The sequence below is a fragment of the Leucopleurus acutus genome (genome assembly GCF_964270905.1).
Source record: "Leucopleurus acutus genome assembly, chromosome: 6".
Taxonomy (NCBI): Eukaryota; Metazoa; Chordata; class Mammalia; order Artiodactyla; family Delphinidae; genus Leucopleurus; species Leucopleurus acutus.
This window is the reverse complement of record NC_139149.1, coordinates 110153707-110179974: the sequence shown is the minus strand read 5'-3', so window position 1 is coordinate 110179974 and position 26268 is coordinate 110153707. Positions and strand designations below refer to the sequence as shown.

The window sequence follows — 26268 nt, the reverse complement described above, 5'->3', positions numbered from 1 at the left end:
CTCCAGTTTCTTTTTTTAAGAATTAATTTTCTAGAGGAGACTAGATTCACGGCAAAATTGAGTGAAAGGTATCCAGATTTCCAGTATGACCCCCTGACCCCACACATGCATAGCCTTTTCCCTTATCAACATGCCCCCATCAGATGGTACATTTGTTACAGTTGATAAACCTACATTGACACATTGTTATCACCCCAATTCCATAGTATAGATTAGGGTCCACTCTTGGTGTTGTACATTCTGTGGGTCTGGACAAATGTATAATAATCTGTATCCATCATTATAGTATCATATAGAGTATTTTCACTGCCCTAAAAATCCTGGCCGTTCTAATAGGTGTGTAGTGGTATCACGTTGTTTTAATTTGCATTTCTCTGATGACATATGATGTGGAGCATCTTTTCATGTTTATTTTGTATTTGACTATTTTCTTTGATGAAGTGTCTGTTAAGGTCTTTGACCCATTTTTTTAATCATGGTGTTTGCTTTCTTATTGTTGAGTTTTAAGATTTCTTTGTATATTTTAGATAATAGTACTTTGTCAGATATATCGTTTGCAATTATTTTCTCCCAGTCTGTGGCTTATCTTTTTGTTCTCTCTGTTTTTATTTTATTTATTTATTTTTGGCTGCATTGGGTCTTTGTAGCAGCATGCGGGATCTCTCATTGTGGTGCAAGTGCTTCTCTCCATGTGGCGCGGGGGCTCCAGAGCGTGTGGGCTCTGTAGTTTGAGGCACACGGGCCTTCTAGTTGTGGTGCACGGGCTCAGTAGTTGCGACGTGTTGGCTTAGTTGCCCCGCGGCATGTGGGATCTTAGTTCCCCGACCAGGGATCGAACCTGCATCCCCTGCATTGGAAGGTGGATTCTTAACCACTGGACCACCAGGGAAGTCCCTCTCTCATTCTCTTGATACTGTCTTTTACAGAGCAGAAGTTTTTAATTTTAATAAAGTCTAGCTTATCGATAATTTCTTTCATGGGTTTTGCTTTTGATGTTGTATCTAAAAGGTCATCACTATACCCAAAGTCATCTAGGTTTTTCTCTATATTATCTTGTAGGAGCTTTATAATTTTACATTTCACATTTAAGTCTATGATCCATTTTGAGTTAATTTTTGTGAAGGGTGAAAGGTCTGTGTTTAGATCTTTCTTTCTTTCCCTCTCAGTCCCTCCCTCCGTCTCTCCAACCCTCCCTCCCTTCCTTCCTTTCTTTTGCATGTAACTGTCTAGTTGTTTCAGCACCATTTGTTGAAAAAAACATCTCTGCTCCAGTGCATTGCCAGGGGCACCCAGGCCTTGTCCAGCTTGACGAGTAGCTTGATGTTGTTGATAATGAATCTGCAGGTTGGCCGGGACTGACTAACTTGGGCTGAACTTGGTTGACAGTTCTGCTGACCTCAGTTGGGCTCACTCCTGCATGTTGGGGTCAGCTGGAGGTTGGCTGCTCTCTGCAGGCCTCAGCCTGGTTCTCTCATGAAGCTGGAGGTTGACTGATGCTGAGATGGGCTGGGCGGCCCTGCTGATCTTGGCTGGGTTTGCTCGTGTGTCTCAGGGTTGCCTGGGTGTCTGCTGAGGTGGGCAGGGCTTAGCTGGGTGCTCAGCTATTCAAGGCTGCCATGGCCCAGGGACCCGCCTCTAATTGCTGAAGGGAGCTCAGGTGGCCCAGAGCTCCTGCCACCGAGCTCTACCCAGCACCTAGTAATAGCCCCTCAGGGCTTCTTCCTCATCAAACATCTCACTCCTGCAGGAAAAGCTAAAAATCAGGCCTTCCTTGCTCAGGCTGGCCCGTACGTTCTTGAAGAGCCATGTGTCTCTCATCCGCCTCCGAGATGTCAACTACTCTTTTTTTTTTTTGGTCGTTAACAACTCCCTAATTCTAGCCTTGAGTTTCTTTTTTTCAATTAATTAATTAATTTATGGCTGTGTTGGGTCTTCGTTTCTGTGCGAGGGCTTTCTCTAGTTGTGGCAAGTGGGGGCCGCTCTTCATCGCGGTGCGTGGGCCTCTCACTCTCGCGGCCTCTCTTGTTGTGGAGCACAGGCTCTAGAGTGCAGGCTCAGTAGCTGTGGCTCACGGGCCCAGTTGCCCTGCGGCATGTGGGATCTTCCCAGACCAGGGCTCGAACCCGTGTCCCCTGCATTGGCAGGCAGATTCTCAACCACTGTGACACCAGAGAAGCCCTCAACTACTCTTTTAACGGCCTTTTCTTTTCTCTTCCTGAAGTCATCATCCCCAGGAAGATGGCAGATTTCCGAAACCAGGATATAGAGTAGGAGCAGAGCAGGTGTAGTCACCCATTCCTTCTTCTCCTTTTCTTATTTCTCCTCCTCCTCTTCCTCCTTCAGAGCTTTATTGAAGTATATTTGCTATACAACAAGCTATAGATATTTAATGTATACAATATGATGAGTTTGGACCCATTTCTTCTTTTGTTTCTGTGGCTCTCATCCCCTCACCACCCACTAAACAATAGAAAACACATGAAAAAAATCCCTAGCCTAGCGGGGCTCCAGCGAGTGTGGACACTTCCTCCTTGGCAGGATTGGGACCATTTTTTTCTGATAGAGCTAGTTTTTGACCATCATAGCGTTTTCACGAAGGAGTAAGTCAGCATCCGTGTCTGCTGCAAGTCAGCATCTGCGTCAAAGCTGCGTCTGCTGCTGTGCCATCATCCCCCCTACACCTTGTCCAAAGGTTACACGCCTTTCATTGTTGCCCTGGAAGAACAGCTGCAGTAAGAGCTCCAGAATCTCAGCCAACTGGACAGCTCGCTCCTCACCTTCTCTTGTTTCCACCTCTCAGAGTCACTGGCCCTCCTTGGGGACTTCCCACGACCCCTCCTTTGGGCTGGGCAGCTGCAGCAAAGTGTGTGGGTGGGGGTGTGGGCATACAGAGGATGCCGTCCCCGTGCGGTACAGCTGCTGTCTTCACTGGCTTTTGTCTGCTGGTTCCAGCAAGTACTACGAAAGGTGTGTTTCAATGATGGATTGCTGCATAACAAACCACCCTACAACTTCATGGCTTAAAACAACTCATCGTTCCCCATGATTCTGTGGGTCCACTGGGCATTTCTTCTTGTTGAGGTGTTAGCTGGTGTCACCTGTACAGTTGCAACCATCTGGAAGACTCACTCACATGTCTGAGGCCTTGGTACTTGTTGCCTAGGTCGCAACAGCTGTCCTCCAAGGGGCTTCCCTGTCTCTCATATTCAATAGTCTAGTCCAAGAGAGTGAAAGAGAATCTTCCATGCCTCTTAAGGACTTGGGCTGGAATTGATATAGTGTCACTTCTGCTAAATTCAGTTGGTCAAAGCAAGTCACAAGGACAGTCTGGGTTGAAGGAGCGGGAAAACAGCTCCATCTCATGTTGGAAGGCATGGCACATGGTTGGAGGATGGAGGAATTGGTACTGGCTGTCTTTGGAGGCAATCTTACCACAGGGGAGTTGCCTATCCAACGATGACTGTGAATTTAACTATTTCCCACTTAGTTCTGTCAGTTTTCATTTCACGTATTTTGAAACTCTGTTAATAGGCACAGACATATTTAGGATTGTTATGTCATCTTGATGAATGGACCTATTAATTATTAAGAAATATCCCTCTTTATCTCTGGTAATACTTCTTGCCTCAAAGCCTACTTTATTGATATTAATACGGTTACATCAGCTTTCTTGTAATTAGTGTTTGCATTGTAATTTTTTCATCCTTTTACTTTTATCTGTACCTTTATATTTATAGTGCACCTATTATAAACAGCATGCAGTTAGGTCTTGCTTTTCTATGCAGTCCGACAATTTTTAATTTTATGCAGTCTGACTATTAATACATTTAATGTAAGTATTTATGTGGTTGAGTTTCAGTCCATTATCTTGCTGTTTGTTTTCTATTTATCCTATCTGATCTTTGTTCCTGGTTTCTCTTTCTCCGTCTTCTTTTGAATGAATCAGGTATGTTGTAGTAGTCTATCATTGATTTTGCAGCTGTACTTTCTTAATTTTCATTTATTTGAATTTTTTTAATGGTTGCTTCAGAGATTAAATAAAGCATGTATTCTTACAGTGTATGTTTAATTAGTATTAAGAAACTTCTGCATAACACAAGAAACTTGCAACGATATAATTACTCCTCTCTTGTCTTTCCCCTGGGCTATACCGTGCTTCTATGTATGTTATAAACTCCACAATATGGCATTATTTTTGCTTTAAAAAGTCAACTGCCTTTTAAAGAAATTAGGAAAGAGAGAAAATAGTCTTCTATGTTTACCCATGTATTTGCATTTCTGGCACTCTTTATTCCTTTCTATTAGATCTGCATTTCCATCTGGTATCATTTCTCTTCAGCCTAATGAGCTCCCTTTAGCGTCTCTTGTACAGTGAGTCTGCAGGCTATGAATTCTCTCAGCTGTAATTTTTCTGGAAATGTCTTATTTCACCTTCATTAAAATTCTTTTTGGTAAAATAGAAATTATTCTTCTTTATGTCCATATTACACTGATATTTTACCATGACTTTGTACTAGAAAAGCATTATCAATTACTACTTTATTTCCCAATGGATTATATTTAGGCAATAGAAAAAAAATACAATTTTTTTTTTTTTTTTTTTGCGGTACGCGGGCCTCTCACTGCTGTGGCCTCTCCCGTTGTGGAGCACAGGCTCCGGACGCGCAGGCTCAGCGGCCGTGGCTCACGGGCCCAGCCGCTCCGCGGCACGTGGGATCTTCCCGGACCGGGGCACGAACCCGTGTCCCTGAATCGGCAGGCGTACTCTCAACCACTGCGCCACCAGGGAAGCCCTACAAACAATTTTTATTTGTATTTTAAAGTGTTTCCAAACATTAAGGCAGATGGATAGAAGCAAAATATTCTGTCATATATCTTTTTTTTTTTTGGTTGTTAAATGTATACTTTTTTCAATTCAATAATTTTTAGTAAATCTGTAGCTGAGCAACCATCTTCACAATCCAGTGTTAGAACATTTCAACCACCTTAAAATGTTCCTTCATGCCCATTTGCAACTCATCCTTTCTCCCATCCTCACCCCTAAACAACTGCTGATCTGCTTTCTCTCTCTCATAAATTTCGGACATTTCATATAAATGAAATCAGATAATATGTAATCTTTTGTCTGGATTCTTTCCATTCGCATAATTTTTTTCAGGTTCATCCATGTTGTAGCTTATGTCTGTACTTCTTAACTGCCGAATAGTATTTCATTGTATGAGTCCATCACGTTTTGTTTATACGTTCATTAGTCTTTGGACATTTGGATTGTTTCAAGATTTTCATTATTATGGATAATGTCTTCTGTGAACATTCAGGTCCATGGTTTTGTGTGGGCATATGCTTTCACTGTTCCTGGGAAGATTCTTTGGAGTGGAATTGCTGGGTGACATGGTAAGTTTATGTTAACTGCATGGTTTATCTTTCTCCATCCTTTTACTTCCAACCTATTCGTGTGTTTGAATCTAAGGTGTGTCTTCTGTAGGTAGAATCTAGCTGGATATTGCTTTTTCACCCAGTCAGACAACATCTGCCTTTTGATTGGGATGTTCAGACCATTCACATTTAATGTAATTATTAATACGTTTGGATTTATATTTGCCATTTGGCTACTTGTTTTTTGTATGCCTTTTCCCCCTCTGTTCCTCATTACTGCCTTCTTTTGTGTTAAATACATATTTTTAGTATACCCTTTTAATTCTTTTGTTGATTTTTAAATGACATTTGAAGTTTCTTCCCCCCACAGTGATTGCTTTAGGCATTACAATATGCATTTAACCACAGATTGACACTAACTCAATTCTGGTAAAACACAGAACATTTGCTCCAGTCTAGTTCAATTCCATCCCCCTCTCCTCTGTGCTATTATTGTCATAGACAACAAGTCATTCTATCTATTTACCTATCATCTATCCATATGTATATATGTTATAAACACAACACTACAGTGTCATACTTATTGCTTTATGCAAACATGTCTTTTGGAAGTTAAGGGAAGAAACAAGAGAAAAACATGTTTATCTGTTACATAAACCTACATATTTACCATTTCTATTTCTCTTTACTTCTTCCCATGGATTTAAGTTAAGATCTGGATTCATTTCCTTTCCCTCAGAGGACTTTATATTTCTTGTAAGGCAGGTCTGCTAGCAATAAAGTCTCTCAGTCTTCATTTATCTAAAAATGTCTCTATTTTACTTCATTTTTGAGGAATCGTTTCACTGGATACACAATTCCTGATTGACAATTTTTTCTTTGGCATTCTGAATATGTCATTCCACTGCCCCAGGCTTCCATCCTTTTAGATGAGAGAAATCAGCTATTATTGTATTGTTGTTTGCCTTTACCGACGAGTTGTTTTTCTCTTGCTGTTATTAAGATTTTCTCTTTGTGGTTTCAACATAATTGAGGTCCTACTATATGGATCTCTTTGAATTTATCTTACTTGGTATTCATGGAGTTTCTTGAATGTGTAGAATAATATTATTGTATACACACTCATGTTGACTATAAGTACTTTCTTCCATCTGGTGCAGGGGTGATCCTTCAGATTCCTCCTAGAACAGGATGAGCTTTGCCTCTCACTGCTGTGGCCTCTCCCGTTGCGGAGCACAGGCTCCGGACGCGCAGGCTCAGCGGCCATGGCTCACGGGCCCAGCCGCTCCGCGGCACGTGGGATCCTCCCGGACCAGGGCACGAACCTGCGTCCCCTGCATCGGCAGGCGGACTCCCAACCACTGCGCCACCAGGGAAGCCCTGGGCTGCAGTTTTAATTCCACCATGTTCTCTGTGGTTGGCCCAGTCCCCAGTCTCCTGGGCCACCGACTTTTTTATTTTATCGTTTGAACTGGGAGGCATTTGGCTTCAATTTCAGATATTTTTGGTGCATCTTCGGATTCAGCTCTGGCAGAGCCCCAGAATCCAATCACCATAAGAATGTTTGGGATGATGCTGTTTCCTTCTACTTACCATCCTCTACCTTATTGCTGTTTTCTTGGCAAAACTCAGAGGAGGAAATTTCTGGGCCAAATGTCCTTGTGTTTGGTGCTCTTCCAGACTCCAATCTGTACCACAAACCCACTCTGTTTTCCAAGATCTGGCTGATTTCCCCTTATCTTTGCAAAGTCCCTCCATCTATGGCAGCATTGCTCTTACCCAGACCAGGTTATGGAAGCTGCCTCAGTTTCCTGTTCACCTATGAAAGTCTCAGTCCTCTTGGGAATTTAGTTCATCAAGGCTTCCTTGTGTTCACTTTTTGCTAGCTTCATAGAAACATATAATTTCAATTTTGTTTGTTTGTTTTCCTTCTTCTTATCACAGGAATAAAGTCTTTTGAGACCTCGAAACCTTGGCTGGAAGCAGAGGTCAAATCTGGAGTTTCTACTGGGTGTACTGAACTGTAGAATGAATGCTCTCAACCGCTCTGTTTTACTGTTATTTGAGTCCTGCCCTCATAAGGCTCTGGTGAGGATTAAATGAGCTGATGCACGTACACCCTCAGCCCCATGACTGGCAGGCAGGCAGCGCTCAACAACCAATAGCTATAGTGATGATTACTCAGCACGGTGGCCTTGGGCAGGGCAGATGCTGGGATGTTCCTGAGACTTGCTTTTAACCATCAGCCAGTATGATGAATCAGGGTAAGGCAGTATTATTCTGAAGGACACTGCTAAAAATGTGACACCTGATGGTTTTTCCAGGCAAGTACTTATTGAGGGCCTACTATGTGCTGGGCACGCTCCCAAGTCCTCATAAACACGGGCTTGTTTCATCCTCATAGAAAGTCTAAGAGGAGGGTTTTACTCTCCCCAGTACACAGAGATGAGGAGACAAAGGAGAGAGGAAATGCATATACGGAAATTTTACTCAAAGTCCTGTATGAACTTGACTTTTTGTCTTATACATTTTCAAAATACAGTAATATTTAAACTGACACATTCTTTCACTGAGACAGTTATTAAACCTCTGACCTTCACAAGTGCAGGTCTGGTGTTATAGATTGTATGCTTGTGTCCCCCAAAATTCAGATGTCAAAGTCTAACCCCCAATGTGATGGTATTAGGTGTGTGTGTGGGCCTTTGGGAGGTGATTAGGTCATGAGGGTGGAGTGTTCACCAATGGGATTAATGCCCTTATACAAGAGGCCCCAGAGAGCTCCCTCACCCTGTTTCTGCCATGTGAGGACACAGGGAGAGGGTGGCCATCTGTAACCCATAAGAGGACCCTCACCAGAACTGACCATACTGGCGCCCTGATCTCGGCTTCCAGCCTCCAGAACTGTGAGAAATAAATGTTGTTTGTAAGCCACCAGTCTACAGCATTTTGTTATAGCAGACTGAAAGGATTAAGACATCTGGGTCAAAGTCCAACATCCTGCAAGAGGAATAAAGGATTTCCCGTCACACTGGCCTCTGTGACATTCCCTCGATGTCAGGGAGCAGCCACTTGGTGGGTGTCCCTGGGAACAGCTATCCATCCCTCCCACTGCCCACACCTGCAGTGGAGTGTTGAACGCCTCCTACAGGGGCCTCGGGGACCCTTCCCTTAGGGTGGTATTTGGATGGATGTGACGGGAAGCCCACAGCGGCGTGGCTGGACCAAACAAGGGTGTGTTCTTGTCACTTACACACAGTCGGAGTGGGATGTCCAGGCCCGGCCGAGTCAGAAAGGCACCACAGCTCCGAGACATTTACCTCCTGCTCACCATCCTTAGCCGGCTGATGCACTCCTGGGCGGAGGGGGTTACATGCGTGGGGTGGATGCAACAGGGCGAGCCTCAGCGAAGGAAACCCCGCCCCCGCAATCTGCTTCCAGCTGAGTCGCTGCGAGCTGCACACTGAGCTGGGGAGGAACAGCTGGAGCTGCCAGAGGTCCCAGCCCTCCCGGGACTCCCTCGGGGGAAGCGAGCGCCTCGCGTGCTTCCCTGGGCCCAGCCCTGGGCGTCCGCTCTGCGCTGCACCCACACCGGCTGGTGCGGAATGAGGAAGGACCGCAGAGCCCGGAGGAACCTTGCTCCCTCTCAAGTCTCGTCTTCCTGCACCTCGAGCAGGACAGAGATTTGCTGCCCCAGTGTCAGCCGGTAAAGCTGCTACCAGCCAGACTCAAAACCCCGGCCAGTGGCAGCTCGGGAATGTCCTCCACGTGCTGGAGGCACGTGGCCCTCCCGGAAGGCCTGATGGCAGGGTGGACGCCCACCTGTCCCCACCGCCAGAGGCTGGACCTTCGTTAAGGCTTAGTTCACAGTTGCTCCAGCACAGTGTGCCGGTTGCGGCTCCAGGCTCGGCCTCAAGACCCAGGAGATCTCAAGTTCCCAGGGTGGGTGGGCAGCCGTCTCCCTCTTCAGCAAGTCTGAGCACCTGGCCCCAGGGGTTGGGGACCGCAGCTACCGGACGACTGGGGTTTTGTTCATTCATTGGGTCAGCGAGAGGCGGCCCCGACGGTGTTTCACGGGCGCTAAAATAAAGGCGCTTCACTGCCGCCTGCTGGAGAAGCGTCGAATTACGTAGACAACCTGGGGACCATCCGAATGTGAACGGCGCCCCTTGAAAGTGTGCAGCCGCGGCCGCCTTAGTGGGCTGTACCTCTCGGCTGAGCCTGGAGTGAGGGCGGAGGACATAAAGGTGAGTGATACCCCCCCCCCCCGGCCGCTCCCCATTCCTGGTCCTGAGAAGCTCCTGGTCTGAGGGCAGACGCATAAAAATAAACCGCGATACCATGGTGAGGGATGCACAACACGCTGCGGGCGCCCTGCATCACTCTTCCGCCCAGCCCAGCCCCGCGCCTTCTCTGGGTGGCCGTGCACAGCTCCCTACGGGAGCTGGGTTCAGGCCTGACTCAGTCCTCTGGCCCCCGAGGCTGGTCCACACCACAGCCCAGCCCCCCAGACCTCTCTGGTGGCCACGGCTCAGTGAGCTCTCCGAGACCCGGCATCTCCGCCACGCCCGGTCCCCTGCGTGTCCTCATCCTGGAGAGGCCCGTCCATCTCAAACCCGGACACTTGCCGGAGCTGCTCCTCCTTACTCACTTGCCCTGCCAGGCCTCGCCAGCAGCTGTTTCTGCGGCCAACCCCAGGAGCTGGGTAATCCACACTTGTTTCTTGCCCTCTCTTGCTCTTCCAGGTGTGGTCCTGGGGCCGTAGCACCCTGGGAGCTTGTGAGAAAAGTAGGATCTCATCCCAGACAGAATCAGCTTTTAATCAAGGCCACACCCCTGCCCCCCGCCCCGCCCCCCCCCCCCCCCCCAGTGGCATGTTCATTTCAGGTTGAGAAGCTGCTCTTAGCCTTGCCTCATGGTTCCAGGAACCTGTGAGAAGGGTGCCAGACAAACGGCCTCTCCTCCTGGGCGTTTAATGTAAACAGTTGGTCAGAGTGGGTGAGATTCTGAGACCTACTTTGCCACTGCTCATTGGGGCTCAATTATCTGCTCTTGTTAATTCTGGAGGAAGGCAGGCACTTGGAAGAGGATGTAGAGTGTAAGACTGAGAAAGAAGAAAAGAGATGCTGCCTGCTGAGTCCACTTCCGGCTCTGCCGCCTGCTGCTCTGTGGCCTTGGCTGAGTGGCTTAACCTCTCTGTCCCTCTGTTTCCTCTTCTGTAAAGTCAGGATAATAGAGGGCCTAACCATCTGAGTGTTATGAGGATTAAGTGAGTTAGCCCTTGTAAAATGCTTGGTAATCACTCAGTCAGTATTAATGAGGATTGTTGGCAGTTAATGAAGAACCTTGAAAGAATGTTGACATGGGTGCTTTAGGAAGATTTAGATGGAGATGGTTAGCAAATATTGGGCTGCCAAAATGTTCGTTTGGGTTTTCCGTAACATCTTACTTTTTGGCCAGCCCAATATTTACCTACTAGTTACCACAAAAATAAAGTTGATACTTATTCTGTATCGCATCATCATACAATTAAATTTCTAAGTCTGTTTCCTAAGAAGGGAAAAAAGCTTTCTTATAATTTTAGAAGTCTTGTTATAATTGTTGCAAGGACATCTGACCTGAAACCTTGAGACCAAAGCATTTGGAGGCAGAACCAACAGGATTTGCTGTTGACTAGATGGGAGGAGATGGTGGGAGACAAGGCAAGGAATCAAGGATGATTGTTGATTTAAGCAACCAGAGCCCTGAGCCTGGAGGGTGGGAGGCCTGCATGAGTTCTGGTTTGGACCTTGTACGTGTGCTGGACACACACGTGCAGTGGTGAAGATGCTGCATGTGCTGCTCTGTCCCCTCACATCCTGAACACCGGAGTGGCCTTTCACCTTGCATTCAGCCACACATGCTGGGTGAACACCACACCCTACCCTCAGCCATTTTTTGGATCAGTGATTTTGTTTCGTTTTATTATGAAACGTTTCAAGCACAAAACGTTTCAGGCAGAAAACTGAAAGGATTTTACAGGGGAAAACGATATAACGGGGGAGGAGAGTCAAAGCTCCCATGCAGAAAAATTCCAAGAAATATATGTAGGTACTTGCTTCTAAGGAGATGGAGCCTAACCCCCACCCCTTGAGTGTGGGCTGCTTATATCGACTGCTTCCTAAGAGGACAGAATCGAAAGAGGGAAGATGAAAGAGCAGCTTTGCATTGGAGAAACCTGACAACACTAGCTCAGCCAGGAGATCAAGGTCAGCATCGACAGGAATAGGTCCTGGTGACACTGTGCATCCTTGATATGCTGCGATGAGGATGTCTTCCTCCCCTAAACCCATAATCTCATTCGAATCATGAGGAAAACATCAGACAAATCCCACCTACGGGAGATTCTACAAAATGCCTGACCAGTGCTCCTCAAAACTGTCATCAAAAGCAGGGAAAGTCTGAGACTGCACAGTCAAGAGGAGCCCCCGGGGACATGATGACTAAATGTCATGTGCGATCCTGGATGGGGTCCCGGCAGAGAAAAAAAGACATTAGGGGAAAACGAAGGATACCTGCATAAAGTATGGACTTTAGTTGATAATAACTCGTAAGTATTTGTTCATTAATTGTGACAAATGTCCCATACTAATTTAAGATGTTAATAATAACAGAGAAACCAGGTGCGGGGTATAAGGGAACTCTCTATACTATCTTTGCAATTTTTTTCTGTAAAACTAAAACGCTTCTAAAAAGTAACGTTTCTTAAAAAACACAACAACCATATACCCATCATGTAAATCCTACCCTTCACACTTTACTATCCTTATCATACTTCACATCTTTATCACACATCTGCCCTATCCTTTTTTTTTTTTTTAACAGCCTCGCTTGACTGCTTCTTCCTTTTTGCTCAGAACGGCACTCAGGAAGCCCGGGACCCGCGGCACCCACCTGCCACAGGATCCCTGGGTCCCTTCACATTGGTTAGGCTGGCTTTGCTTTCCGGACGCCCCATGCCCCAGGCTTGGCAGCTGCTGAAAACAAAGAGCTCTACTGCCACCTAGTGGATCTTTAAAGGTAAAGCGTTGAGTGCAGGAAAACGGGAAGGAGGCCCAGAGTTGATTCCACCCTAGTCCCTTCCACACTGATCCCCATCTCAATTCTAATTTAGACCCGGACATTTCCTAACTCTGGCCCCGATTCCCAACTGTGCAATCATTTTGTAGGGTTATACTATACTTTACTAAAAAAAGAAAAAAACTCTTTTGGAAGCGGGCAGAGCATGAGGGGATTGGGAATTTCCGTTTTGCTAGCAGTTTTGACGCTTGGGGACCGAGGGAGGGTCCCCGGGCAGCGCGCGGACACCGGCCTTCCGTGCACGCACTGCACCCTACCGCCGCAGCGCGGACCGGAGCCGAGGTCCGGTGTGCGGCCCCGCCCGACGGCCACGCGGGGACCCGGGCTGCGCCATCCCCCGAGGGTCACTGTGGGGCCTCGTGCAAGCGCGAGACCGCGCGGCCCGCGAAGCAACAGCCGGCGCCCCGGAAGGCGTGAACTCCGGGAGGCGGCAGTGCCCGCGAGAAGGTGTAAGTCTCTGGTCGCGTTAACCGTCTGGGGCTAAGTGCCCGGCGGCTGCGAGGGACCGGAAGAGCGCGCTGGCGCCGGAAGCGGGGTCGCCGCTCGGCGGGAGGGAGCACCTTGAGACTGTGGTGGGGGAGTCTCACCTCGTCCTTCGTGCCTTCACCTCTCTGGCGGGAGGGTCGTGAGGTGTGGGGAGGACACAGGAGTGGCCGGTGCCCCGCCTCGGGGCCTCTGCGGGACGCGCTGGGCGCGGGGACTCACGGCCTCCGGCGGCTCCCGCTTCCAGAACAAGCGCGTGAGCGCGGCCGCCCTCCTCGCGCCTTCGCCACCACGGTCTGTTTGACCGTCACAGATGAAGGGAGAAGCCGGGTAACTTCAGCTGCGGGCGTGGGGACGGGGGGCGGGGCGGGGGCTGAAGGAGGAAGCGGAACTCGCGTGAGAGCCCGAATCCAGGCCTCGGTGTGGACTCTCCTTCCGCGCGAAGCGCGGCTCCCCGCTCACCCTCAGGAGCGGCAGCGTCGCCTGGTCCCGTCGTCTTTGGAGAAGCGCGACAGACACGTGGGTTGCACTACCTATAAGAGATTATAACAAGCAAAACGCTGTTATTCAGATTTCAGATGAGTGCTTTTGGCAAGAACACGTCGGGGAGGATGAAGACCCCATCCGCTGACAAGGGTTACACTAAACCTCGAGGGCAGGGTTGTGTGCCACGTCTTAGCACGTGGCCTGGAGGACGGACCTCCTTGCAGGTGCCGTTTAACACTGTGCTTCCTTCCATAGTTCTTTCAACCTTCATTATCGTTTCACTCAAGGGACTTCGCCAGTGGTCCCAGGGTAGAGAATCCACCTTCCAATGCAGGGGACTCGGGTTCAATCCCTGGTGGGGGAACTAAGGTCCCACGTGCTCCCACGTGCTGCTAGGCAGCTAAGCCCACGCAGGGCCACTACTGAGCTCCCGCACCTCAAGGCTGCAACTAAGATCCAACACAGCACACCCCCCCCCCCAAAAAGAAGAAAATATAATTTCACTCAAGTAATTTATAAAGAGTCCTGCCAAGTACTCACTTTTATCTTAGCGTATTAATAATCACAGAACCAGCAACAGGATCTACTCCCCAAATGCTACGGTCTAAGAAGCAACGCTTGTATAAGGCTTAATAATACTTAACTGTGAAAGGAAAGGCCAGGGAGCTATGACCTAAATGAAAACCACATTTTTGACAACAAAAATAAAACCTCGAAGGGGAAAAAAAAGACTTAGAGGCTTGTGTATTAACTGTTCCCGGGTACAGTTTGTGACAAACTTTGTGCTACTGAGTCTCCTGATGGTGGTGTTCACAGTGACACAAATGAATTTATCTATGACATCATAAAACCAAAAAACCGACAATGCTGTTTCTCCAAAATTTTATTTTAATTTAAATTACAGGGCCAGCCAGATAATCTGATAAGAAATTTACTTTTCCTCAAGAGAAAGGAAATGCTTCCATGGCATTGTTAACAATTGTATACATCTCCACCTTTTTTAAGGGTTAAAAAAATCACACATTGAGTAACTGACTTATGTAAAATGAAACCTTTATAACACAAAAAGAAACCACTTCCAGTATAATAGTTTTGGTAATATGAATATATTAAATGATCATAACTTCAAATGCAACTTTTCAACTTTGAATGTTTTCACATTTTAACAACAAAAACCCCAAAGTCTTAACTATCCCCAGATTCCAATGCAATAGTAATACATCAGTGTTTTCTTTGACACACTGCACCCCTGTCTTCCACACAAAGGCTCTAGTGCTATGAGAGCATTGCCAAAGTGGAAGCTGTTGTTTCAAGTTCTAAGAACCAGCTTGGCAAGGAAACCTTTCTTCCACTTGGTGTAATTAATGTTTGCACACGGAATCCGGATACCCAGCACTGGACCACAAGAACCAGAATGATGCATCCCAGCCAAGTCTGCCTTCCTAAGCATCTTGGATATTTTCATTTCAAGGAGCTTGGATTGCTTTCTCTAGTTCCGATAGAAAAACATGAATTATTTTACACAGATTTTGGTAAAGACAGCCTCAGGAAAACCAATTATAAGTGTAGACTGCCATTTCAATTAAACAGAATAAAATATATCTATGTTTTCTGGAGCTGTTTTCCTAACTGGTGCTCCTAGAAGGAGATCTTAAAGCCGCTGAAACATCAATTGGGAGTCTCACTTTACTGGCTGATAAATAATTCAATTAGTAAGAGAGGCTAGCAAAGAATAATTATATAAATTTCTTAATCAGCTACAGCCATGCTGAATTCGAACTGACAAACTCTGATTTGTAAGTTGTTAGTTGTGATCTTCATATCACTAAGATGAACAGATACCATTCTAATAACTTTACATAGATATATTCTAGGAGACGTTGTTCTGCCGTGGTCACAGTAACAAAAAAGTGGTGCAAAATCAGTTACTTTATAAATACTGATAATTTGCAGCATTAAGGAACAGGACATTAAAAAAAATAAATTTCCCCATAGGACACCTATGACTAGGAACTCTTCTTTTCCTAAGAGAAGCCAAAGTTTTAATTATTCAGTTTCACAACTATTGTACTGGATTACTTTAAGAAAGAAAAGGTGCTCTACAGAGGTCTCCCCCACACACAAAGAATCGGCGTTAATTTAGCATAATCGGTATCATTCATGGATCTGGAGAACTCATGACTCATTTTAAATGAGTAAGGCCAATATTATGCAGGAAAGTGTAGCTGACTGAGTTCCAGATCTGTATTGTAGCCTACTGATGGCACCCCATTGGATAACTGAATACAAAGGACTGGTTTACTTTTTCTTTTAATGCTGTGATACTTAAATCAGCATTTTCAGGTGATCTGAAGTATTTCAATTACATATTATGAGCATTCATTTTTTGCAAAAACTCAATATTAGGTAATAGTTACATACTAATACAATAACATTCCTCTGCTGTACAAATTAAATCATTTAAAAGAAATGAGCATTCTAAGAATTATATACAAAAGGAAACTGTAAGCATTGTTGAAATGAAATGCGAGGTGTCGTTGCTAGCTCTACTGTTTTAAAATACCTTCAAAAAGTAAAATTAACAAATACCCTTCAACATATCCAGGTTTACAAGTCTCAAGAAAATCAAATGTCAAAAAATTCTAGAAAGCTGTGAAAAGCATATATACATTTTCCTTATGACCTTACGAAGCTTCACAATTTTGAGAAGCTGCTAAGTTTCAGTATCAATTTATTCGTGTGTCAACTTTATCCACCCAAGAAGCTCACATCTTGGATATAGTTCCCCTATGATTTCAAATAAAGCTCTGCACAGTCTTCCATTAGTGAAGGCATATAATCTTACCAAGAATCCACACCCAGATCTTTAACAAAGATAAATGCAAACAAGCAGGTCTGCTCTGATAATATCAGTGCCCTCTTCCCCTAACACACACTATCATCTATGCATTTGCCTTCATGAACCTAGCCATGTTCAGAACTTCTACAGCAAACGGAGTCTTTGAATTCTGAAATGACACAAAGATCAAGAAAAAGTCCACGTGTGCTCTAGTGTGCAAGAAAGCAGCAGCTACGTTCTCCAACTTGGACTAAAAAAAACAAACAAGGTAAAATGAAAACCGTTCACTTAACAGCAGATTAGCAGTAATGTTCCTCATGAATTGATAACAGTGCCTGATGCTGAATAGCTAACAGCAAATGCTGAATTTGGATTTAATATTTTAGATGTTTACAGGAAATTAGGCTTCTTGCTGAGCTGGTCTCTTCAAATCCCTGATCTGTTTAACTAAATAGGTCTTCTCATCGTTAAACTGTTCATCCTCGGTCCTGTCATTCTGGAACTTGCTGAGGAACTCTATAAGTTTGGTCTGGTTCTTGAGAAGGATGTCTAGGATGGGCTGCGTCTTGTTAGGATTGGCTACAAACACCTGCACAGAGAAAAATCAACATCAGCCAAAGGGAAAGAACAAGACACGGGGACATGTATGCCGCAGTTAGCAGAGCACATGCTATACACATCCAATGCTTCCCTGGGGCCTGTGGTGAAGCCAGGATTATTAATTCAGAGGTGTTCGCTTTGGAAGACCTTATTTTACAATTTAAAAAAGGGGGAGAATTACATGTTTTAGCACAAAAAGGACTGACATATTCACTCATGCTCTGAAACTCAGCAGTTGGTATTAAATATAGACTTCGACTGTAGAATAAAATGAGCAGGAGTTATTTCTGGGCAGAGGAGGTCAGAATGGATTTTAAGAACAAAAAGCTCCGTGGAAAGCATTAAGAAATGGATTACCCTTTACGTGATGATTAATAATCTTCTACGCCAAAGATAAACGACACCCCTCTACAAATAAACTCTTCTTGTTCCCAAATGCGAATGGTATATACCCTGTTTCTGGGTCTGTTTTTGTTTAAATGTTGTACCACACAACTATGAAAATTGACTGAACTGAGCTGTGTCACTGAGATTACCAAAATGAACCTAATAAAACTTCAGTAATTTGTAAATGAAATGGGATGAACAACTAGTGTTTATGCTTTTAGTACTCTACCTTAAAAACGTGGAAGGCCTCAAACTGGATGTTACGGCTTTTGTCTCGTAGAAGGTTCATCATTAACTTGAGGTTCTCAGGTTTACTGATGTATTTTGTCATAATTGTGAAGTTGTGTCTGTCTAATAGTAGCTCACCGAGAAGCTGAGAAGACAAACAATTACTCTTCCATTATCATTTAAGATTTGAAGTAAAACCAAAGTTTTAAAAACAATTCATTAAATTATCATCATTATTAAGCACAGAATATTAGTAGGCACTCAAAAGACCGATGAACTGAACTGAATTATGACCTAAAAGCTAACGAGCGCCTCCTATTTGTTACTTGAACACCTACCTCTTCTTCTGGGGTTTAAACCTATGGTGAGTCTGACACTGCTCTCTGAAGAGGACATTCAAGTCACATTTGGCCCAGAATCTGAGACTGTCAGAACCTACTCTTTAAATATGCATTTGTGTTATCTCAGTATAAAGAAACTGGTCAGACGATAAGTTACTGAATAACTATATACCTTAGCTTAATTTAAAAATAATTTTACTATTTCTTATTTTATTTATCTGAACTTTACAGGACAAAGGGTTTCATGTACAAAGTTTTCCACATACTTACCCCTAACCACACCAAACTTATCATTTTATCTTATCTGATTCAGAAAGGTTTATAAAAACAAATACTTTTCTGTTCCTTCTTAAGCAAGGTATCCTGAAGATACTCTAAGCTTTTCTTAGTGACTCCTCAACATTACTAAAAATGACATTAATTAAGCTAAAAAAAAGTTCATGCCTTCAGCTAAGTCTGTGCTTCCTGAGTTCTACGGAGTTGACTATACCGTATCAGCCCTTAATTTAAAAATTGTCCCTGCTTGTTCTAGATTTCTCTTTTTCTGAAGCCAGCAGTCACCTCTTCATGCTGTCAGTGTGCCAACTTCTAGTCAAGGACTAGTGTGCAGGTGGTATAACCTGCCTGGGGACAGGGACCAAGCTGTGGTCCTTGTGGACACAGGCAGAAGCAGAGCAGTGGAGAGCCTGGCCCCTGGCACCAGCCTGCCTGGGTTCCAGTCCTGACTCCCTGCTCCCTGTGAGTTCTCTAACCTTGAGAATGTTATTTAACTTCTCTGTGCCTCAGTTTTATCATCTGTACAGTGGGAGTGGATAATGGACCTATATCTTATGAGAGTATAGTGAGAAATAAAAGCATGAATACATGAAAAGCACGCTGGACCCGAGTCTAATAAGAGACATGGAGTGAGGTCTAAGGGAAGGAAAATGCATGGATAGAGCTACTTTGCCATGGTTTACTTGCTGTTATTAATTCCTTTCTGGGTTCCTGGCTACGCTCTAGATACCTGAAGTTTCCAGATAACTGATCTCTAGATAAATAACATGTCATCATAGTAAATCAAAAATAACCTGATGTGCAGGAAAACAAATCTATTCTACTTAGGATTTATAAAGAATTTAGAGGAAGAATTCAAAAGCTCACATAGGTTTCACATCAAATCTGAATCACAAAATATACAACTTTCAAAGTAAGAAGCCCAGTATTTACTCTTACGGAGGCTCAAAAGGTAGTATTAAGTATGTATAGACTTATTGGGTGTTAATTTTCTGTCACAGAAACCAAATAAATACTGAAAATGACTCATTTCAATGTGATTATTTAGAGAAGGATGACCAGTAATTTAAAGAATTTCTTTGGACATAAAAATAAAAAATTGGGGGAATTACTTGGCAGTCCAGTGGTTAGGACTCCACGCTCTCACTGCCGAGGGCCAGGGTTCATTCCCTGGTCTTAGAACTAAGATCCCATAAGCCATGCAGCGGGGCCAAAAATAAACAAACAAAAACAAACAAACAAATAAATAAATTGAAGCTTGGTACAGGGAATACAAATTTGCTGGTAAAATAAATATAGGGATAAATAAATGCCAATGTGGCAGCAAAAAGGAGTACAAATTAAAATACATTTTTAGAGTACCACTGGTCCTCAAAATTTCTCCATGTGTTCATGAGAAACTGTAGGAATGAAAGACTTGCTTCATATCCATTCCTTCGCTAGCCATACAGTGTCTCTGGGGCAACGATTCAAATCTGCTGTTGCAGCCGAAACAGCCACAGACAATATGTAAATAAAAGAATGCATCTGTGTTCCAATAAAACTTTATTTACAAAAATACACAGTGGGCTGGATTTGGTAGTTTGCCAAACCCTGTTCTAGAGTTTTAAGTATTTAAGTTTCAAATGGAATTGTCCACATCCTATTTTGATACAAAGCAGCCAAACTCGTCTACGGTTCACAGTGTCACTGCTCACGGCCACCCCTCTCCCCTCACACAGCAAGCTTGTGCCATCTGGGCAGCATTCTGGGGAACAAAACACCTGCAGCGCCTTCAATTTGGTGATACGATTCTAAGTTTTAACAATAGGCTCCCAAATCTAAAATACCTCATTACTAAATGATTAAATCCTCTTCAAAATTCTGTATGTTCCATTTTGGTATCTCTAACACATGAGGAGGTGAGCAGGGGCAGCTGCCCCGCAGGAACCACTGCTGAACCCAGCCTGTTCCTTTCCACAAAAATCTTGACCATGGGCAAGTCTATTTTCCCTGTAAAGGTCTAGAACCCATAGCACCATATCTCCCTTTCCCCAAACACACATTTCAAATAAGGGGTGGAGAGAAATGAATTACTTCAATAATTTGTCATACCTTGAGTGACTGTCTTTTTGTCACATAATTTTCTGAATGAAGTAACTTCTCATATTCACTGAAGAACTAAAAGACAAGAAAACACGTATCAGAGTTATTTTTTTAAAGACCAGTAATAACATTAAAAAGCTTGAGTACAAACTTCTAACAGCACAAAGGCCAATCGCTGCCCAAGCTCAGCCCCTCCTGTCTGCTTCACACCCATCCTCAAGGTGATACCCACTGGTTACCTCCACGAAGAAGGCTCCTGGCCCCCTCCCAGCTCTAGCCAGGTGCGCATATAGCTTAAATCTGGTCCTCTTCTGTCCAAAGTCCATATGCACACAACATAACTCCCGTTCCCCCCACTGTTTTCTCACTGTTGAGTCAGCTCTCATTTCCTGGTGTTAGATTAGAAAATTCCTATTTTTTACAACTCAACTAGTCCAAAGCACAAGCACAAAGAGAAAAGTTGCCTGTTCTTTCAAAGCAAGAAGAGAAAATAATTAAAAATAGGAGAGAGAAGAAATTCAGCACTTTTAAATAGGCAGGTGTCCCACAGAAGGTAGGACTTGAGCTCAAACTTGACTAATGGGAGAGATTTTGTTCAGAAATGGGGAGGAGAAGAGATACTCTTGGGGAATAGAAAGGGAAGAACACAGCATGAGCGAAGACCTGGAAAATGCAAAATGATACAGATTTTAAGAGCTGACGAATGTCCACTAGATTTACAAAATGGTGCTCCCTAACAAGAACAGTGTCCCTGGAATGGTAAGGAGCAGAAGCAGAGGAAAGCAGGGAGGTGGGAAACAGAAGTGAAGGGCACACAAGGGCTAGGGCCACACTTCCCAAAAGTTAGAAGAGAAGGCCACTTAGCTGTTTGTTTTAACTACAGACAGGTTTTAAAAGTTCCAAAGTTTTGCAGTACTAGTATGACTCTGCTGGGTATCAGTGCTTTACTGAGACCTTTCCTTGGTTGTGGTGGGTGGTAAGAGGATGCCTGCTTTGTAATTTGTCCATGCTAAAACCGTTTCTACCTTTGCTTTATGATGGGTTCTCATCAGCCATTCGTCTGTGGTTTAGAGCAGGGGTTGGCAAACTACAGCTCATGGGCCAAATCCAACCCACCGTCTGTTTTTATACAAGTTTTATTGGAACGCAGCCATGCTCACTTGTGTATGGTAAACAAATTCAGTTTATGAACTCTTTATGGCTGCTTTTGCAGTAGAACAGACAGGAGAGCTGACAGAGACTGCATGGCTATGAAACCTCAAATATTTACTATCTGGGTGGCCCTTTAGAGAAAACGTTTTCCAGCCCTTGGTTTAAAGCTAACCAGAACTGCCTATGCATTCATTCTGTTGCTTATCTCTAGGCAGAGGTGGGATGGCCATCTATTTAGTATGCAAGCAACTAAAACTCTTCTCTTCAGAGATGGCTGTTAACCCTACCTTCTCTCAAATGATCGTCAAGCCAATGATCAAACAATTGGGTCTGCCTTTAATCAATAATGCAGAAACAGGAACACCTCAAGTTCTCGACAGAAAATGCAAGTTAAGATTTTCTGCTGCATAATTTTTAGGGTAAGCTTGGTTGCAAGAAATTATTCTCAAGGAGAACTGCCTGGTTAGATTTTATCCCTGGGCCAGCAATAAAGGACTAGGAGAGACAGAGGTCAGGCACTGTTTGGGCCCCTCAAAGATTTGCTCCCCGTGAGTGCCATTCTATTTACTGCAGAGGCACGCTCGGTGACTGCGTCCACTACATGACACTGTAATTCAATTCCCGTCTAAGAATGTCGATGGAAGAAATTTGTTCCAGGTCCCAGTGCTAGAAAAGGCTGTTTCTTTTGAACAAGCTTTACAGATACTGTGAGCTTTTCCTTGGTTTTGTTTCCCTCTATGCTTTAATTATTAGAAAGCTCAGAGTCAAGTGTACAGATTCTAGAGCATGTGTCTTTGCCCAGTAACTCCACCTCGGCTTAGTTTAAATTGCATGTACCTCCCCACTTTCCTTCTCCTCCTTGGATCTGACTGCACTGCATGCACATTTTTGTCAGCTGCTGCACATAAATTGGCTAAAATCCTGTTAACCAATGTCACCCATTAATAACATACAGGAAAATATTTTATCACAAAATTAAAGCGACATCATTGCCGGTAGCAAATTTCTGGGAAATTAGTTTTTATCTTTGGTAGGTTTTAAATTAAGATACTCATATGTTTAATTAAAAAAAAAAAACCCTTGAGACCATGTGGTAATAGAAATAATAATGCTAATGTTTATTAAATGCCTACTGTGCTCCAGGCACTGTGTCTTGCATTTGACACACACATTCTTATCTAATCCTCACAGCAACCCAGTAGTAAGAAGGTGCTATTATGAGCCTTCTTTTAGAGCTGAAGATCCTAAAGGCACAGAGGGTGAATGAAGGCTGCTGCCCAAGAGCTAGAAGCACACGGTGGAGCTGGGACTCGAAGCCAAACTCCACGCAGTCTGGTGCCAAAGCCCACGCTTCTAACTACTGTAAAAGGCACCAACAAAACGACTGTGCTTCCGATTTAAACCAACAAATGCACAGGAAAAAAAAACACACCCACATCCCAATGTACACGGGCAGAAAAAAAAAAAAAGACCAGCTATGTTTAAGCCATTGATGAGGCTATTTATGAGGGAATTACTATGTACTCAGCACTGTGTTATGATGTTACTGGGAGTGGGAGGGAAAGACGGGAAAAGGAACACAAGAGAATTAGAAAGCATAGGTTTTGCCTCCAAGAATCTTCTAATTTAGTTCAATGGCACAGTGAACAATGAAGTATTAACAATACCTAGGATTTTAAAAATTCAAACAACTAGTGGAAGAATGCAAACCTAAGCCAAATGTTGGGGGAGAGAGAGAAATTTTAAGTGGATTGTTACTATCATAACTTCTCCAGGAGCACCTATGAGATCTTGGACAATGCCTACATTAAACTAGTACGGCATAAGGAAGTGCTCATGGGAATTGTGGAGAGCAGAGCTGACACATGGTGGGAGAGAACACATGACGCTACTGCTGTGATGATCAAGGGCAACCAGGTTATCAGAGCACCCAGCACTATTCACAAACCTCTGGGGGTTCTACTACTAGCTCAATCTGGAGGGGGCCTTAAGGCCGGGCTAATCCAATGTCTTCATTTTACAAATACGGACAGACTTCTGAGTCCCCCAGCGGGCCTTGGTCTTGGTCACAAGGAGTCAGCAGCAGAGCAAGGGCAGAACTGGCTGCTGCGTCCTCTAGGCTAGAGTTCTGCCCATCTACCTGCTGCTGTGCCCCTTTCTCTCTATTTGTAAGCAGCAGGAATGTGAGCAACTAACGGAAAGTAAGGGGAAGATAAGAAGTCAGACGGTAATTTTCTTTTTATCTTAACTGTATATTATCATTCAGCAGCAAAGTGCTTTATTTCCCTCTTCTAAAGCGAGAAAAGATGCAAAGTGCAGTGTGTCGTCAAAAAGATAAAATTCTGTTCTGACCACGTAACGCTCTATACCTTGTTTTAGTAGAGAAATGACTACAGCATCAATTAAAAACATTGTATTTCCAAAATAAATACTCTGGTACAAAATCTAATTAAAATCTTTCATTTCTGGTAACAAAACTTACAATGTGCTATTTTAAAATAGTGTTTCATGTACTTACTCTATCATAATGTTGTTCCAAAAATTCTGCGCTGAGCAATTTATGTCTTGTAAGTAAATCCTAGGAAAAGAAAATACACTTTTTACAGTTGTTTGGCATTCAAGCTCTTTTAGAAAAGAGAATCCTAAACATTCCACGCCATTTTACCTGATAAAAACTGTTGTTAAAAATTACTATACTTAAAAACACTTGAGCATGAATTGTACTGAAAATGTTGATTCTATGTAAGAGCAAATAAAATCATTAATAATCAAATTGTGATTGTAATGATTGTCACAGGTCTACAGCTCTTAGAAGGAAAAATTTAAAAAAAATTTATAAGGCAATGGAGATAAAAACTCAAAGAAAGGGAATCAAGAATTGAAATGAAATAAAAGTAAACGGTTGTGATAAAACGTCAAATAGTATACTGCTCCTGGTGGCGAAAGAGGACATTTCTTTTATTAGAAAAAGTACTGGAGGTTCCATCTTCTTCCTCCTAAATTCAGTTACATTCAGTTTCATACTGAATGCAATCTTTTTTCAGAGGTAGAATGTTTTTTAAAAGCCCCATCATATTATAAACATTAGCTCCTAAGTAAGCAGACTAATGCTGCAAACATGTAGCACCAGAAGTTAGTATGACCTAGAGTCCAATTGTGCACCCCTATGAAATCGAGCTTATGTCTCACCCCATGAATTTCCCTGGAAACAACTCAAGGATCATTCATTCAGAAAACACCTACTATGTGCCAGATAAAGTTCTAGGTGCTGGGGCTACAAAGACAAAAAGATATGGTCCTTGCCTTCAAGGACACAGAAGTTAGCAATGAATTAGGCTTGGTCTCACCAGGTGGGAACAAGAATGGAAACACGTGACAGCAGGAACAGCCAATTCATCTTCGGTGAATTAATGAATTAAATTCCTTTACAGCTGCCCACTGGAGAGGTCACTGCCAATAATCCCCTTTCTGCAAACCAACTTTCCTTTAACTTGTTTTCTTTGCTGTGTATGTTTGACTTACCCAGGTTACAATGAACTAGTGTTTCCTGAAGTATGTCCTGAGAAGGGCTCTAAGGAATGCTCCATGGTCAACGAATGAGGAAAGAGCTACAGCTCTGGTACCCTCGTGGGGATCCATCAGGTTTCAAGAGATTTTGCAGGGAGCTCTTTTGCTGCCTGCTTGTTAGCACCCTTCCCTGAAAGGCCTCCTTTGCATAGGCTTTCCCCTGGCCTAGTTACTTCCAACCTTTGGACCTCAACTCAAACATCGCCTCCATGGGGGACCCTTCCTGACTGGTCACTGGCACCAAAGCATGGTCACAGTTATGACTTGACATCTGTGGGATTATTTTATTAATGTCTCTCTCATGATAGGCTGTAAAGTCTATACATACAAGGGTCATGTCTATAAAGTCTATACATACAAGGGTCATGTCTATTTTTACTAACCTCTGAATCCCCAGCACCTATGCAGTATCCAGCACATAGTAAGAGCTTAATATTTAATAAATAAATGAATGAACCAACAGAATCAGGGAACATGTTTGGGAAAACAGCACATTAAGCAATCTTCAAAGTATGCTTTTAAGAAGGCTTCTAACTCTACCCCAAAGATTTACAGGTGTTCAAACTGCTGGATGGGGTATGTGTCCTATGCCCATGGAAGGTCTACCCAATTTTTCCTAAATCCCCCTTGGGGATTAAACAGGCAAAATTAGAAAACCTGGAGTTTGAGTACCTTCAAGCATCTGGAAAGAAATGCTATGAGGCTTCCCCACATGGGAAGGAGGAGATGGCAGGGCTAGAAGAATTTATATTATCTATTGGTCCATGGGGTCAGATGTGAGGGAGACAGGAACATGAGAACCTTATGGGAATGTATCAAGCATGCTTGTTAAAGAGTGTGTCCCGCCTCTAATACGCTACTGTGTGGTCTATGACGGTCTCCCCTGAGTTAGGAGCCTCAAGGGCAGGCGTTTGTCTGGACAGATCACTGCTGAACTGGGAATTCCCTGGCAGTCCAGTGGTTAGGACTCTGCACTTCCACTGCAGGGGGCCCTGGTCAGGGAACTAAGATCCCACAAGCCGTGCAGTGTGGCCAAAAAAAAAAAAAAAAAAAAAAGAGATCACTGCTGAACCTCAGGACCTAAAGACACGAGCAGGCACTCAGAGACTTGTGGAATGAACTGAATGAACAATGAAAAAGTGAATTTAAGGACTGCTGTGGCTAGATCCATGCAAGACTGAGTGTCACGTCTACTTTTTGTGGCTGGGTCTTTCTGAAGGCCACTGTGAGGAAGTACAGAGCCAGGAGCCAGGTGCTCACCACTCTGTCATGATATGACGAAAGAGAATGCCAAAGGAGGGGGTCTCAGGGACAACGGCTCTCCACTGGGGT

At 43.9% G+C, this 26268-nt stretch overlaps 1 protein-coding gene across 2 annotated transcripts in view; it reads right to left on the bottom strand.

Moving 5' to 3' along the window:
• Positions 1-14332: 14332 nt before the first annotated feature.
• Positions 14333-26268, bottom strand: part of CAB39 (calcium binding protein 39) — an 86760-nt gene continuing 74824 nt past the window's right edge. For both annotated transcript variants that reach the window (XM_082841532.1, XM_082841531.1), the window contains exons 6-9: positions 23888-23947; positions 20227-20292; positions 17517-17660; positions 14333-16889 (exon numbers count right to left, since the gene is read on the bottom strand). In XM_082841532.1, the coding sequence (XP_082697658.1) occupies positions 16701-16889; positions 17517-17660; positions 20227-20292; positions 23888-23947 (459 nt within the window). In that variant the 3' untranslated portion in view covers positions 14333-16700. The remainder of the gene's footprint in view (positions 16890-17516; positions 17661-20226; positions 20293-23887; positions 23948-26268) is intronic.